Source organism: Tremella mesenterica (genome assembly GCF_000271645.1).
Source record: "Tremella mesenterica DSM 1558 unplaced genomic scaffold TREMEscaffold_19, whole genome shotgun sequence".
Classification (NCBI taxonomy): Eukaryota; Fungi; Basidiomycota; class Tremellomycetes; order Tremellales; family Tremellaceae; genus Tremella; species Tremella mesenterica.
The window spans coordinates 170,535-186,279 of record NW_006711243.1 but is presented as its reverse complement, the minus strand read 5'-3'; the positions used below and the strand labels follow the sequence as shown (position 1 = coordinate 186,279).

The 15,745-nt window shown below is 47.0% G+C and overlaps 7 protein-coding genes across 7 annotated transcripts; 4 read left to right on the top strand and 3 right to left on the bottom strand.

Moving 5' to 3' along the window:
- Positions 1-357: 357 nt before the first annotated feature.
- On the top strand, positions 358-1,188 carry TREMEDRAFT_66164 (uncharacterized protein; the record flags this gene model as incomplete). The annotated part of the gene is made up of 2 exons (XM_007008273.1): positions 358-473; positions 975-1,188. The coding sequence occupies 2 exons, from the start codon at positions 358-360 to the stop codon at positions 1,186-1,188; spliced, it is 330 nt and encodes a 109-aa protein (XP_007008335.1).
- A 2,673-nt stretch (positions 1,189-3,861) lies between these two features.
- Positions 3,862-5,017, bottom strand: TREMEDRAFT_57919 (uncharacterized protein). Its single transcript, XM_007008231.1, has 4 exons — positions 4,902-5,017; positions 4,413-4,787; positions 4,102-4,215; positions 3,862-4,050 (listed from the first exon to the last, which is right to left on the bottom strand). Exons 1-2 carry the CDS (start codon positions 4,985-4,987, stop codon positions 4,616-4,618), a joined length of 258 nt encoding a protein of 85 aa, XP_007008293.1. The 5' UTR covers positions 4,988-5,017; the 3' UTR covers positions 3,862-4,050; positions 4,102-4,215; positions 4,413-4,615.
- Positions 5,018-6,218: 1,201 nt separating this feature from the next.
- Positions 6,219-7,306, top strand: TREMEDRAFT_16632 (uncharacterized protein; the record flags this gene model as incomplete). Its single annotated transcript, XM_007008163.1, has 3 exons — positions 6,219-6,388; positions 6,532-7,079; positions 7,245-7,306. Coding segments are annotated over 3 exons (780 nt in total), but the record flags the coding sequence as incomplete, so codon positions are not given.
- A 599-nt stretch (positions 7,307-7,905) lies between these two features.
- On the bottom strand, positions 7,906-8,810 carry TREMEDRAFT_36016 (uncharacterized protein; the record flags this gene model as incomplete). Its single annotated transcript, XM_007008194.1, has 3 exons — positions 7,906-8,075; positions 8,142-8,423; positions 8,627-8,810. 3 exons carry the CDS (start codon positions 8,808-8,810, stop codon positions 7,906-7,908), a joined length of 636 nt encoding a protein of 211 aa, XP_007008256.1.
- Positions 8,811-9,261: 451 nt separating this feature from the next.
- On the bottom strand, positions 9,262-10,504 carry TREMEDRAFT_70437 (uncharacterized protein; the record flags this gene model as incomplete). The annotated part of the gene is made up of 4 exons (XM_007008272.1): positions 9,262-9,293; positions 9,410-9,579; positions 9,680-10,098; positions 10,241-10,504. The coding sequence occupies 4 exons, from the start codon at positions 10,502-10,504 to the stop codon at positions 9,262-9,264; spliced, it is 885 nt and encodes a 294-aa protein (XP_007008334.1).
- Positions 10,505-12,288: 1,784 nt separating this feature from the next.
- TREMEDRAFT_70436 (uncharacterized protein) lies at positions 12,289-13,389 on the top strand (the record flags this gene model as incomplete). The annotated part of the gene is made up of 3 exons (XM_007008271.1): positions 12,289-12,443; positions 12,509-12,673; positions 12,795-13,389. 3 exons carry the CDS (start codon positions 12,289-12,291, stop codon positions 13,387-13,389), a joined length of 915 nt encoding a protein of 304 aa, XP_007008333.1.
- Positions 13,390-13,988: 599 nt separating this feature from the next.
- TREMEDRAFT_35867 (uncharacterized protein) lies at positions 13,989-15,580 on the top strand (the record flags this gene model as incomplete). Its single annotated transcript, XM_007008180.1, has 6 exons — positions 13,989-14,045; positions 14,176-14,219; positions 14,480-14,581; positions 14,741-14,831; positions 15,041-15,237; positions 15,472-15,580. The coding sequence occupies 6 exons, from the start codon at positions 13,989-13,991 to the stop codon at positions 15,578-15,580; spliced, it is 600 nt and encodes a 199-aa protein (XP_007008242.1).
- Positions 15,581-15,745: the final 165 nt, after the last annotated feature.

The window sequence follows — 15,745 nt, the reverse complement described above, 5'->3', positions numbered from 1 at the left end:
TGGCGTGAGGTTGACTTTTGGTGTTGGAAATTAAGATGGTTGACGAGGAGATCTCTCAACGAGCAGGGTGAAATGAAGCACGAGTCGGAATGGGAAGACCAAAACTAGGCGGAAAGAGATGGATGGAGATTACAAGGCACAAAAGAAGCTGGTAATGTTACGTGTCGCCGATTAAGAGCAATCTGCGAGGTTCGGAGATGTTCGAGTGATTCGACTTATAATACCGGCAGGGAGATGGAAGTGGACAGTGAAAGAAGCGAACGACGAGGCGCCCCAGGGAACAACGAGGAGATCAACTAACAAGTATAAAGGAAGAGTTATCAATTGTTGCAACGACGTTTCAGGGAGGCAGCTGAGATGAAAGGATATGGGAGAAGACGTACGTATGACAAAGGTGTGATTGATTCTCCCGAAGATGTCCGAGATGAAGGGACGGCACATGAGATCGGCTATATTGAGGAAGATATGATCTGGTGGGTGTGAGAAGGTGGATGAAAGGATCTGATAAATGGTAATCAGCCTTGGTGTTGAGATTAAGGTCAGGGTGGTGAGGGCAAGGGATTGCGCACGGCAATTGACCTGTCTCCGGATACATGAACATTGACGGATAGATCAAGAGGTAAGGACTAGATATACAACTTTTCTGCTAGGAAAAATTGCATCAGGCTCTAGGATAACACTACCCTAAAGTACTAACATAACATGTCCTTCTTGATTCATTCTGTCGGGAATACCAAACTTGCTAATGCGGTTTCCATCTTTATGGGCAGTCGTAATGACCGCACTTATAAGCGAAGTTGACATCAAGTCTTTTGGACGGTCAATTAATCACGGGCTCGCTATTCGTCATTATAGGAATGTCTCGAAGGTTGCCGAAGCTGAAGAATCATGCATATGTACAACATTAACCCTATGATCCTGGTCTGTGAAGTCGACTCGGTCATTCTGGTCTGTTGGTATTACTCTACGGCTAGTATTCCAGTAATTTTCAGTTTCATATCGAAAATCTGTCATTCTAGCCCTTACCTCGATCCACCAACTTCAAGATCATTATATGGAGGCGTCATTGAGGATAGAGAGAATAGTAAAGTACAAGGGAGCAACTCGGGAATCGACCCAGAAAAGGGAGGAATCGATATAGAAGACAGTAGAAAGTTGAGCAATGTGATTTCATGGGAATTGACGTGAAAGTAAGATGAGTAGGGAAGGAGCAAAACGATAAATTCACCGGTGGATGATTGAAGAATTCGCGTGGGATAGAATCGGCGGGATGAGAATAACGACTTGAATTTACTCTCAAAAGCGTCGATATTGAGTTTCGCGTGGTCGAAAATTTTGATATGCGAGTGGAAATGGAATCAAAATTGATTGAAATATGAATTGTGGAGTGTAGGAATGTTCGAAGGGGTCAAGGGAACGTGGACACATGAGGGTAGACATCTCGATAGTTTGGTGACTTTCGAAGATGGGCCGAAGGATCCGTGTTGAGATGATGACATGTTGGGATTTGGGTAAGAGTGTGGGTTGTGACGGGTTGTCCGAGGACGTTAAAGAAGAACAAATGGCTAGCTTACTGTAGACGATGACTGAATCGACTGAAAGTTTCGTCTTTTCGATGATTTTGATGACAGCTTGACTGATACGTTTGACACATTCAAAGTTGAAAGGTCGAGACTCAAGCAACGACTGAGAGCGATAGCAAGAACGTCGAGATATCAGGTCTTCGGGCTGACCAAGCATAACACACAGTGCGATCGATCATAGGCAAGATGTTACTCGGAGCTGACGAAGATTTCCGGTCGGATATCATTAACCTTCGTGGGTTGAGACACAAGTTGTCGTATCGTCGATCGTGGTCGAGGTGTCAAATGGCTATGAATATCGCAGGTCGCACGGTTCTCGTAATGATAGTTCCAGTCGCGAAAAAGATTGATCGGCAAGTAAGATTTGTGAAGAGGAATCATGATGCGATGAACGTTTAGAATGTTAGGTGTATGAAGATCATGATGTTGTGAAATAGATCAGATTGGGTAATTGTAAGGTGTAATGGCGAAAAGGATTGACCGGCAAGTAAAGTTCACGAAGAGTGATTTGAATGAGATGAGCGTGTAAAATGTTAGGTGTATAATGATCATGATGTGATAGGATAGAATAGGTTGAGTAGAGTAAGGTGCAAGGACGGAAAAGATTGTTTGCCGATTCGGATTTCGCGGAATAGGAATTATAACGAGATGAACGTGAACAGTGACAAGTGTATAATGATCATGATGTAGCAAAATGGAGTAGATAAAGTAGAGTAAAGTGCGACGGCGAAAAAGATTGATTGGCGACTCGGGTTTCGCGAACAGGAATCATAATGAGATGAACGTGAACAATGGTAAGTGTATAATGAGCATGATTTTGTGGGATAGGATAGTTGAAGTAGAGTGAGGTGCAATGGCGAAAAATCGATTGGCAAGTAAGATTTCGTGACGAGGAATTATAATGAGATGAAGGTGTGAAATGTCAAGTGAATAATGAACATGATGTTGTGGTTATGAAATAGAATAGATTTGGAGTAGAGTAGAGTAAAAGTAGTTTTATTCAAAGTAAAGCAAAGTTTTAATGAGGTAATTTTCAAAGTATTGGGTGTCTACGGTTACGCCTCGAAAAGGTCATCCCGCTTCCATTTCAACGTACACGACTTTTTAAGAAGATCGTACCGAGGAACGGTCAGATTGAACCTGTCATGACCAACGAAGGATAGATAGAGCAGGCAGGGTTGTCTGGTCTTCACGGGCACGCCTCGACGGGGTCGGCCGGAGATGGGCCCAAGGTATCAGGTGAATACAGCCGTGTAACCTGGTCTGCGGGGACATACACTCGATGAGGTTGCTCCGGAAGTTAAGTGCGGTCACTCTTGGAGGAATGCCAGTTAAGGTGAGAAGATGATATTTTTATTGAGGTTACTCGCGAGAATGAATGGAAGGAGTAAGACTTTGGGTGAAAAGAAAATGTTGAAGTTGACGGGGTTGTGACTCGAGAGGTAGGGGAAGAGCCACATGTTGGTATGAGTTCGGACTAGGAGTAACAGACAGAGTGTGCGGGGAAGTAAGACGAGGTGAAGTACAATGACGAGTGTCGGTGAGACGAAGATGAAAAGATGGATATGAAGGCGAAAGAGGATGATAGAAAAAATGAGAGGGGAGAGGAAAAAAGGTCAGGAAGTTTAGTACGAGGATCGCATCTGAAGCACCGATCTTTCTCACGCGTCCCCCAATGTCCATCGCGTCAACGACATGAGAAAAAATTCTACTTCGCGAAGAGACGGGGACACGACACAGCCCTCCCCTCATCCCCCCCGTCCATGGGTCCACCCGCGAAAGGATTTGATCTGACACCAATCTTTCCTCCCCCCCCCCATCACTCCCGCTTGGATCGGAAATGGCGTCGGGCCTCACCAAGAGACAGGCGGTGTAGCTCGAGAGACAGTAGCTGAGTAAGGCAAGAAGAAGGTTGAGACTCGACCTAGAGCTACAAAAGGTAACAAAAGCGCGGGTGGACAATAAGGTCGTTATGCCCATCGAGCAATCAATCAGCGCCATCAAGGTCCTTTGATCCATCAGTGCATCAGTGCCTCTTCATCAGCACTTGTGAGACCCGCGTTTTACCCTGAAATCACCATGTCTTTACGCGTCGTCCGGGCGCTAGGCCATATGAACAATGCGCCTCTGGGCTCTGGGATACCCCCCAAAATCTTTTCCTTCGCGACCCCATCCCCGTCTCATCAATTCTATATATTACTCAGACCCATCAGTTTTCCCCCCGTCTTTTTCATCTTTTCACTCTCATCTTTTCTTTCGAAATGTCGTCAATGAGGCGGTCGAAGTCTTCGACCTTTCTCATCGTTGACCAACATTCCACTCCTTACAAAGCGATACCCTTCTTGACACTTTTTGCAGGCTCTGTACTGCCTTAATCTTCCATCTTCTCCTGTCGCCACTCTTTTCGAACACTCTTTCTATGGAGCGACGAGATCATCGACTGGAAATATAGATAATGTCTGTTATAGTGAGTACTTGTACATGATCCCGTATGCAATACATTGACTGATGATTGTAGTCTGTGATCCGTCCTATCCTTCCCTTCCTCATTCCAGTCGACCCATGACACATCTGTCAAGGACTCTCCCCTTTCATATCGATGTCGACGTTGTTTACCATGGATGATCATCGAGTGAGTTCTTGTCCATCGCCCCTCATCACCTCCAACCGCACGTTCGACCCTTCCTCTCGCTTCTTCGTTATCATATTCACCTCGGATAGGTATATATATCTCGTTACTGTCCATCATCACCTATATCCCCTCCCATCCGGTCCTCATTCATCCCCATCATGTGTCACATATGTAGGTGGGACGTAGCTGACCAGCAGGCTGGATGTCCTCAAGGGGGAGGGCCTCTTTTACTTAAAGGCGCCCCCCACATAAGCCCACCTCTGGAAAAAGTGCATACTTACCTTGTTTGAACGGATTAGCTGCCATCATCCTGCAGCCCGTTAGGCTTGGCCTCCGCCCATTGTACAGCGACCCACACGTCTTCAGGGGGCGGCCTCGTCTTGTGCTGGCTTCGGCTGGTTCACTCGCTCAATATCTGGATCTGTCTGGAAGTCCTTCCGAGGGCGTCCGGACTACAGCTTTTGGATTTCTGGCGGGCGGAGAATGTAGGGAGTGGGTGAGTTGGGAATTCCGGGTTACGGATTACGGTTGAGGGAATGTACGAGCGAGGCGGCTCGAGGCGGGAGGCATCGGTGAGCACCGTGTCTTTTCTTTCTTCCCATACCTCCTCACGTTTGGGAAGCCGTGGGCATGCAATGAATGAAGCAGGTTGAAGGGGAACGGTCGGGCAGAAGCTGACGAAACAGGTCATACCACTCGTATCGTCCTCACCACTTGCTTCCATCCCTCCTTGTCCTCCGTCATTCGTTGTCTTCGTTTTCCCCTCGAACATACTCTCCCTCCCGCCTTCTCTACTATCACCAACGTCTCACTCGCATCTATATGCTTCACATACGGATGAAGCGCCCGACGCAGATTCAAAGTTCCTCACTTCGCCTCTCTCGTCGATCTCTTTTCTACTTTCCTGCGACACTGCCGTGCTGTTCGTGGACATTCATGCATCAGCGGCACATACCCGTCCTCGATTCCGACACGTTTCATCTAAATGGGCAGATGTTCGATCACTTCAATCCGAAAACCACCAAACATCGTCGCCCACTTGAGCGTCAGAACAAGGACGAAGGGTGTAATGGGATAATTGTTCGCCAGTGACCGGTCGGAATGACTACCGATTCATTGAGAATATTCCAGGCATATACGAATCTACGACTGGATGATGTTATGGTCGACAGTCGAGGACGGTCCGCATCGGGCGAAGATTCGATTAGAAGGATTTGGATGAGAGCGCAGGAAGGGGTCTCACTGGTGTGATGTCTCATCTGTACTCGTCTTCTGACGCAGACATAGGAGTACGTAGTTAGAGTAGGACGGTCTCCGTTGAGTGATATAAACTGCTCAGTTGGTCATCGAGATGATATTACCTGAGATCGTATGGTTTCCTGTTAGGGTTATAGTTGCGTCAATGGGTTGAATGTCACATGCAATCAATCGTTGAAATGAACAACTCGCCTTATTGGTGTGTTAGTCCAAGCAAGCGTGACAATTTCTGACCTATTGCCTCTTTCTTCAAGTGTGACCCGAGTGACACTCACAACTCTTTGTGATCCTCTCACAACTATAACAGTTACCCTGTCCAACTCTCCGTATCTCTTCATCTTCTTGTGAACAAAGTCAAACGAGAAAAGGACAATGGAGACGATCAGTGATCCAACTGAAGTGAGTGCCTTTTCTTGGCTTTTGAGATGTCGTCAACCATCAATTTCGGCCGAACCCCTTATACTCTGACTCCTCCCTTCTTCTTTTTCTCCGTATCATCATCACTCTTTCTCTCTCTCTTATCAGACCAATATCTACAAAAGATGTCTGACCGACAGTTACATATCGACCTTCCTTCTTCTCCTACCACCACCCCTGGCACGCCTCCCGTGCAAACGCCGTCTTTCAAATCTAACTCGTCGCCACCGACCTTGTCCCCTTACCAAGTGACCGTCTCCAACATCGTGGGATCTCTTCCACATCATTCCACCGCGGGACACAATTCGCTCACAGTAGACGATATGGACTTGCCGGAAGGATTAGACTTGAACGAAGAAATCTCAGATTTGTTGAGAGAAGGTACTAAGAGAGCTCATATGAAGGCTGGGGATCATAAAGGTGCTATGGCATTGGTGAGGGGTGAATTGGATATTGCAGAGTATGTCAGATGGTTGGCTATCTTATGGAGAGTATATGAGTAAGTAATCTACTTTACAAATCTCCCACTTTTGTCCTCCCTCCTTTCATATCCTTAGACGTCTCGGACATTGGCTGACACGTTGCTTCATGAGTAAATGAAATGATTTGGAGATAATTGATCAATGCGTGACTGATGAATAGTGCTCTCGAACTTGGTCTAGCGGAATATGCCTCAAACCCTGTTCTGGCACCTACGTTCGACCCCCTTCTCTTATCTCGTTCTTCGGCATTGGCAAAGGATATCACCCATCTCCTCACTCTCGTCCCTCGAAAACTTCACACACCCGCCCCAAGCGGCTATACTTCTACAGACAGAACTACCTCAGCTACTCCTCTTCCACCTTTTCCCCTCCCTGCGTTCTTAGATCCAATTTTCTCCGCTCCTCCTCAACCGCTGAAAGCGTACATAGACCGTCTACGAGAATTGGCAGCATCTTCAGAAACCGCCCCAAGTCTACTGGCGCATGCTTACGTGAGATATCTAGGTGATTTATCCGGAGGACAGGTTATCAGGGCAAGGGTGAAGAAGGCGTATAAGCTGGAAGAGGATGACGGTGTGAGATTCTTCTTGTTTCCACGAGAAGGTGAGGACGGTGGGACGGAAGGCGAGAAGAAAAGGTTAGGAGAGATCAAGGATTGGTATAGGAGAGGGATGAATGAGGGTGTGGGTGATGACAAAGCTCTGAAAGGTGAGTTGTTGTTGATCAGGCTCTGTCCTCATCTCTTTTTTTATTGACGCCCTCGCCTTGACAGCTCCCCAATATCGTCCGTTTCTCTTCGTCTTTCAACATCGCCATGATCGATGGACACCAGACAGTCGTTCGTAAAGGATAGAATGATCAGCTGAAATTCAGAACTTCTGGTCAAAGAAGCCAACCTAGCTTTCGCACTCAACACCCATATCTTCTCTCTCATCCTACCCGAACCAGGTCTAGTACCCCCCATCGCCCCGGCCCCCCAGATGAGATATTACGAACGCATGGCTTTGGAAAAAGCGGAAAAGGCACGAGTCGCAGCTCTGAAACCCAAGACCGGACGTACACTCACAGAACATGTTGAATTCTTCGGATGGTTCGTCATCGCTGCCTTGATTGGCGTTCTCCTCAGTCGTCTGACGGAGGGACAGTTGGGTTCATGGATTGACCTCATGGGGACGAAGACGGTTGGAGGTTTTATCGGTCGGTTTCAAAAGTAAATGTGCGAACATGATACGAGTACGTTGTTGAACTATCATGTCTCAATATCGAAGTTGTAGATTTTATGCATATTTGCTTTATTATGAAAAGTGAGAGATTCAGTTGACCGAAAATCACTGACAGTCCTGGGCTTGCTAGTCCCCAAGTGGACTATCCCGAATATCGTTGTGTAACTACTATAACCGAAAACCGTCATCGGCATCTCACTTCTGAGATCCAACGGCCGATGGTGCGGAAGACAGTGTCTACTGATGATAGGTACTTGTACTCTTCTCCGGGATCTTAATCCCAAGCGAATGAATCTTCTCTTATGATTGTGTCACCCTAGGATATCCGTCCTCAATACCCATTTATCACCACTCAAGACCTCTTCACCTTCATGTAATAAACAGCCACCCCTCGTCACTCCATGCCAATGAAAACAAACTCTACCGGCTTTTGCCTCCACAAGGAGTCTTTCTCGCCTCCCCATTTCTGAGCCCGTTCCGACTTTTCTCTCTTCGGTCGACTTGATTTTCCCCCGCCCACGTTCTTTGTCTCCTCGGACGCCCGCACTCTTCTGCTTGGTGACATTGGGATCTGAGAGGTGAAATACGGTGCTGCCACCTATGGGAGTGGTGAGGTATATCAAGATCGTCCAAGAGCTCAGTCGTCGGGAGGTTGGATCCAGTTGAGGTGTATCGTAGTGCGGTCTGAAGTATGTTTTAGGAGGGTAATGATAAAGACGTATATTCGGTGAGAGCTGAATAGGAGTGGTGGGGTTTAATGATTGGATTTGAGGTGAGAGGAGATTTAAAAGTTTTGACGCTATCTCAGGAGAATGAACAGCTGATCTTCCTACCTGTCAACTTGTACCCCAAACATGTTTATACATGTCATAATTCAAGATAAGAGTCTGACTACAAGTCTAAGTCTACTATCAAATCGAGTGAAGATGTCTTGGTGATCTTATTGCGGATGTGCTCGGGGGCGGGGGAAGATTGAAGGGGGACAGGGGTGATGAGGTTCATAGGAATAACTAGAGAGGAGGAACTACTGACGAGAAGTACGTTCAGCTTCTCCTTTACCGGCTTTCTTAGGACCTTCCATCTCCATACTCTTGGTCCATTCCATTAAGCCCAGCAGCTCATCATGGGTCAGGATATCATCTACTATATAAATCTGAGATTCTAAAACGGTCGATAGTCCAAGATGAGGTTTCGGTTCTAGTTGAGGGAAAGACATTTCTCAAGTTCTAAGCGACTTGACTTTCCTGCATTTCCATCCACTTGGATTTTGACCTTCTCTTGGTTCGTGGGAGAATAATCGTCTAAAGTACTGGTCGACGATGATACTTGCTAAATGACTTATACTGTTGGTTTTCTTTCAGTTGTATGCAGGTAGTGGTGATGTCGACGTTCGAGGTCGAACGTACCGTCGGACGTCGTCTAAGTACACGTTTGTCATTGAAACACCTGCCCCCTCCCTTTCCGCCCACAATGAAAGCATACAAAGACGAGTGGAAAGACCCGAGTCAGGTGAATGGATTCAGTGCTCAATCTCTATCAATCATTTAAAATGCTTGCATGCCTGTATGGATCTATTTGTTGTGTGCTACAATGCGGAACGTGGGTATTTCAATGTACTCGTGGTATGCAAGGATGTGGGAGACTGGGGGATCGACTATGATGAATGACTACGCGCCGCCGCTCTTCCAGCTACCTCTGACTATTTGATCAGCACACGTCCTCATAGATTTATTTTAATTGGGTTGGACGAACTCTTTTGCTAAGCGGTGTCTGCACAAGTACCAGTGGGTGGATGAAAGACTTTGAAAGACTCACATTCGTGAAGCACGTTAGCTTGAGGGGTGTCGGGCCCTTCAGCACCAAAATCGGCCTCGCCTCCAGGGGAGAAAGCGGATATGGGCAATATGAGAACGTCTCCTATTCTCAGAGGATGATCGAGTCCACGAAGCCGATGCCAAGTGACGTGATATCGAGCCAAGAGGAAACTATCGGATCAGCTTGACATCTCGACTTATTTATTTATCGCCCATGAGAAGTCTGGTCGTAGAAGAAAGCGAGACGAGAAAAAAGATGGGAAACACATACGCCATGACCGAATCCGAAAACAACCCAGGTCCAGTCCATTCCATTACGCTCATAGCATGATCCGTATGTTGTCCTCTTAGATCACTTGCATCCTCCCCTGCCTCTTCCAGTTTCACAATCTCCTCGGCTCTCCATATTTCCCATGCCTCAACCACCCGAGTAGAGTTGACCACACGTCTGACCGCATCAAGGAATATGGGATGATTCGGTACTGAAGCCAAAGTCCATTGACAGATGTCCACAGCTCGTGGCCATTCCTTGTCCCATCCTTTCTTAGCGTGTACGTCAACGTCAATGGCGACGATGACTGCAGGATAAGTGGAGAGTTTCGAACGCCAGTCGGAACCGTCAGTGACTGAAATGTCAAGATACTCGACTCGGACGTGTCCCCATTGTTCAATGGGTCGCAACGGGAGGGTCTATATGAGGTCAGCAACGCGAGATGAGTTTGATTGATATGATTCCAAGCTAGGGATTACGATTGGCAGGAATGTTGATAACGTTCCTCGACATTGCTCGATGGCCAATGGCAAAATTAATAGTTACGAAGTGGTGACTCACATCAACGTCCGAGTAAACGCCTCCTTGTACCAAAGGTAACAAATACCTCAAGAAGTCCGCCCTAAGCACTCCTCGGTGCATATAATCCCAAGCCCACTCGATGTCTGTATCGTGAAACAAATCCTTAGTCCAGGCTGCGGCAGCTTGGTCATCCAAGAAGTTGAGAGTCCAACCGTCGGCTTTGTTCATATTCACCCAAGCTCTCGTCTCTTCGGAATTCTTAAACGTCTTGTCGGTCTGATGTATATGTTTATAGGAAATCATTGAAGGAGGTTGAGAGAAAGGTGCCGGTGGTGCTGGAAGGAAATTGGACTTTGGTGGAAGATGATAATAAAGTTCAGCTTGAGCATGTAGTCTAATCATTGTTGGAAGGGAAGAAGCGAATTCGTAAAGTCTATTAAAGTAGGTATGCGGATCTGTAGGTCCTAATCGATATTTCTCCTCAGCTATTGTTCCAAGATCAGCTAGACCTTTTTCGGATGATTGAACCCATCCCATCTCTTCTGTCAAACCCCACATTGGATCATCTATGTCCGAAGAATAGTCAGCTTGACTTTGTGTATGCTCCCATTGCTTGTAAGGGTCGACGGAATGATGGTAGTGACGGTAGCTGAAGAGGGAGAAAATAAGAAGCAGACCGAGACAAATAAGACTCGTTTGAACAAGGCGTCGTCGTATGGGTCCATGTTTCGAGAGGTCGGGTGAAGAGGGATGGGATGTGTTTGGGACTAGAGCATAATCTTTTCGCCAGAATGCCCATGGTGCAGATCGAATTACGTGGGCTAAACGTGCTATTGAGATGCGAGGTTGTCGTGTTGACATGACAGTCGGTTAGGTGGAATGTTTGTCAAAGGGAAAGTTGAACTGGTTTGTTGAAGAGAACAAAGGACTACCACAGGCGACAATAGAGGACCGAATCGTTCAAGACTAGACATAACAATTTGTCCGTTGAAAAGAGTTGAGTTGATTGAGAGCTCTCAATTAAGTCATGACTGCGAGGACTGCGGTTGTCAATGAAATTGGTATCTGGAAGGAGCATGTTTCTCCGTGCTCGCTGTGAGTCGGCGGTGAACGCCGCCACGCGAGCTGGTTACAAGTTTGCAGGTCCGATAACAATGATCATGTTGTTACAAATCTATACACTCCCCACATGGTTCTTTGTATTCCATACTTAGTCCGACGATTCCAAAGATAATCGACGGCGGCATCTTGCGCCTTGACGGGGCTTTAATTATGCGGTGCGCCCCAACGATCCAACGACCGGTCAAAGTTCCAGAATTTCGCTACGTCATCCCCTTTCAACGCCGATCAGGTCGATGACGACGCTGCAAGGAATCGTACTTGTCGATCGTACGATCGTCGCAAGAGGGATGTCACCTTTCCGTTTACGTCACTTTCCCTCAAGCGTAGGCTTTTCCCCTTCCCCTCGTTGCACAACAACCCGGGTTGACACATTGGTTGACGATCGACAGCACAGGGATGCTTTCCCCCTAAGACGCCTTGATGAATTTACCGCAAAAAGGTCTCTCTTTTATCAAGTGAAGTGCGAACAGAGAAAGGTCGTCTCCTCCCGCCTTTGACGGTATCGGTTTGACGAACTGACATTTCACAGCTTACATTTCGAATTCACTGAATTTAAGGTCCAACAATCTGACTATGGGACGACACACAGCTTGATCCGTCGGAATGACACTTTTTTCTGACGGATGTGCAAAAGAAAAAAGACTCCACCTCCGGTTCAGAGGTTCAGAGGGTAAGATGCAATGGGATGGTCTCACCTTTTCCCTCTCCTCATCCCGCACCTGGTCGATGGAGCACCCGTTAGTCGGCTAAGTTCAAACACCGGTAGCAGTTTGAATCGTGGGACGATGTCAACATGAGAACGTTCGATTTCCTCACCGAATGATATATATCTAACCAAGTTTATTGATTGAAAGTATCACCAGTCCTATCTCTATCTCCCTTCACAACTCCATTGACGACACGCCGCTAACAGCCATCTTCCCGTACTATAAAACTCAAAACAAAACGCACCTTAAACAAACAACATGATGAAGACCGCTACTGCCATGCTCGTCCTCTCCGCCCTTGGCGCGATTGCGACCCCTCTCAAGCAATTCCAATCTCGCGCTGCTGCAGGCTACTCCGACACTCAGATCTTGCAGTATGCCCTTACTTTGGAGAACCTCGAGAAGTCGCTCTAGTGAGTGGCCGTCCCCCGTCTAGCTAAGATTCCGAGTCACCGTAGATCATGCTGACATGCCCTAGTTCCGACTTCCTTGCCAAGTACTCTGCTCAGGATTTCGCCAACGCCGGTTACCCTGATTGGGTCCGTAGCCGTTTGACCCAAGTGTCAGATCACGAAGCCGCTCATGTTGAATTGTTGTCAACTGTTTTGGGTAGCGATGCTGTTCAGCCGTGCACCTATTCTTTGTGAGTTTTCTACCTTTTCAACCCTCTACGTCTCTCGTCTGTCTTTGTCATCCCCCTTCGTCATTGCTATCCTGTGTCTTCGCGTACCAGCGAAAAAGGGAGATCATCAACTCATACTCAGCCCTTACACCGACATCCCTTCCTTCCTCGGTCTTTCCTCCACCATCGAAAACGTTGGTGTCTCCGCCTACTCCGGTGCTGCTCAATACATCACCTCCCCCGCTTATCTTTCCGTGGCAGCTGTCATCCTCTCCACCGAAGCTCGTCATCAAGCATGGGAAAGTTCCGCCGTTCTCAAGAACGCGGCTTGGAGCGGACCTTATGACACCGTGTTGGGTTTAGACATGGTTTACACTCTCGCCTCCGCTTTCATCACTTCTTGCCCCGATTCCAACGCGGCCTTACCCGTCAAAGCTTTCCCCGCTCTCACCGTTAACACACCTACTCCCGGTGCGACTTCTACCTTCTCTTTCAAAGGAGGTAACGGAGGTCCTTATTACGCCATCTTTTACAACGGCTTAGGAACTCAGAGCGAACAACTTGACGCCAACAACGCCGCTATGATTCCTTCGGCATTGCAAGGTTTCTCGTACGTTATCATCGCTTCCACCGGTAACGCCACCGCTGTCACCGATGACAATATCGTTGCTGGACCAGCTATCTTGAGCTTCCCATTCAACTCCAAGGCCTCAAACCCTGGTTTCACCGGTCAATAAACGAATCGACGAAGCACCCTATCAGTCGGCAAGACTCCAGCAAGGAATTCAATCAATCGTTAGTTTGTTTTCGGACAGCAATGGTGATCGGAAGATATGAGGAGAATTATGAAACAGACGAGGAAAGAAAAGGGACATTCCAAGGACATTCAAATCATGTAGTATCGTCAGCTACGGACAATCATGTATCATCTCAAGTGCACGCATTTTATGCTGACCCCTTCAACCTGCCACGCGCGGATAAGATATATCTTCCCACATTGAAGCATGCGAACACCGCCCGCTAAAGAGCTGCTTTACACCTTAACGACCTCCCATCTTGCACATCAGCCCTCATGATTACCGTCATACTTCATACGCTCTCCTACCGCTACGTCCGACCGGGTTCCAGCACGTTGTATCACCTCAAACCCGGACGTGTTGTTTGCATCTGATGGTACCTCGGTGATCGCCGAACCGATCGTCCAAAGGAGCCTGTCGCGTCTTTCCCATACTTAGTTAATTTGCATTCTTACAATACACCCCATCGCTCTTCTCCATGCGGTAAGTCGGTTATTCTCTTTGCTACCTCTCAATACCAAGTCCGAACTGCTAGACGAATGGGTCCAATTACGAGTATCAAATGTGTTGTAGTAGGTGATGGGGCCGTCGGAAAGGTAAGTCTTCTTATTAGTCCCTTCAATCAGGGATCGGTTCACGGCCGGGCAGTTATCCTTGCACTATCACCTACAACACCCTATGTACATCTATGAGGGCTGGGATGAAAAAAGAAACTGACAAAGACAGACGTGCTTATTGATCTCCTATACTACTAATTCTTTTCCAGGAGAGTACGTCGGACCACTTGTAATCTCCTCTCTTAGCTCATTTTCACCGTCTTCACCCTAGAGTGAGCCTTGAAGCTTCATCGGGAAGGGATCTTATCGGGAATGTAAAGGGCTTGAAGAGGTGAGATTGGAGGGATATTAGATAAGGAGATAGATAAGGAGGTGGCATTTCTGAGGGACATGACCTGAAGACCGTACCAAAGAGTACAGGCAAGAAAATGGGCGCATGGGATACGGTCAGGACGACAGAGACTCATGTCCAGATACGTACCTACCGTCTTCGACAACTATAGCGCTTCAGTTTTGGTCGATGGAAGACCTGTTTCTTTGGGATTATGGGATACAGCCGGACAAGAAGATTACGAGTGCTTACTCTCTTCCCTTCTCCCTCTTTACCATCTTGTTCTCTGGCGGACAAAACGCTCTTGAATTCATATCCGTTCGGGCATACATGTGCTAGGATGGTCACATGATCTGTCAAAAGAGGACGATAATGTATATAAAGCAGCAGCTAAAATCAATAGTCGTCTAAGACCATTATCGTACCCCCAAACGGACGTATTCATCGTTTGTTTCTCCCTCGTCTCTCCACCAAGTTTTGAGAATGTCCGAATGGTGAGTTTTTCTCATCTTATAACTCCATCCCTCTCATGCCTCCACAGATCATATCGAGGAGTCACCAACACACATTCTTGCACACATGCTGAAACGCTCCATGAATCTTCGTGATTCCTCATTGTCTAGTATAGAGAGGGTCAGAAGGGAAATTTGCTTGGATATTCCTTAAGAAGATCAGTATAAAAGAGGTCATGACTGACATATAGAAATGGATCCCTGAAATCACTCATCATGCAGCCGGTATACCCATCGTGTTGGTCGGTACGAAATTGGATTTACGTGAAGATCCTGTAACTGTCCAAAGATTGAGAGAAAGGAATTTCATACCTATAACATATTCCCAAGGTGTACAATGTGCAAAGGATGTTGGTGCTGTCAGATACTTAGAGGCTAGTTCGAAAACGTGAGTCATCCGTTACTTTTGCATCATCGGAACGTTCAACTTCGGATGTGTAAACATGGTTGGGATTGGGAAATTAGGAAAAGGGAGTTGAGGATTGACGGTTGAGAGGTCAACATTGTGAGATAAGAGATGATTTCTTGGTCAGGATGCAAATCAGAGTAGGCTAGCGAAATGAGGGTCCTCAGCGAATTCGAGAAGAGTTCAAAAGCCAGACCAGTCGATGCTTACATTCAGACAAAAAGGTTTGAAAAACGTATTCGATGAAGCTATCCGAGCTGTCTTGACTCCTCCGAACCAACGAAATCCAGCGAAAAGGAAGAAAAAGTCTTGTGTGATTCTATGACGGATAGGGAAATTTGACTGAGCATCTAGTCCTTAAGGTGTGGTTGTGTGGATAAAATTGGATATATAGACCTCGGAGTGAATACCCTCTACAGGGGTAAGAGTAGTGGGTGCGAGAGGGTCGAAGCTCGAGGGGAATTGGGGTCAAGGGAGATGGAAGATGGGA

Excerpts from the sequence above, each read along its gene's own strand:
- TREMEDRAFT_57919 (XM_007008231.1), bottom strand. The coding sequence starts at position 4,987 with ATGTTCGAGGGGAAAACGAAGACAACGAATGACGGAGGACAAGGAGGG. Across the intron at positions 4,788-4,901 it reads GACGATACGAGTGGTATGAC|CGATGCCTCCCGCCTCGAGC; the intron begins CTGTTTCGTCAG and ends CACGGTGCTCAC.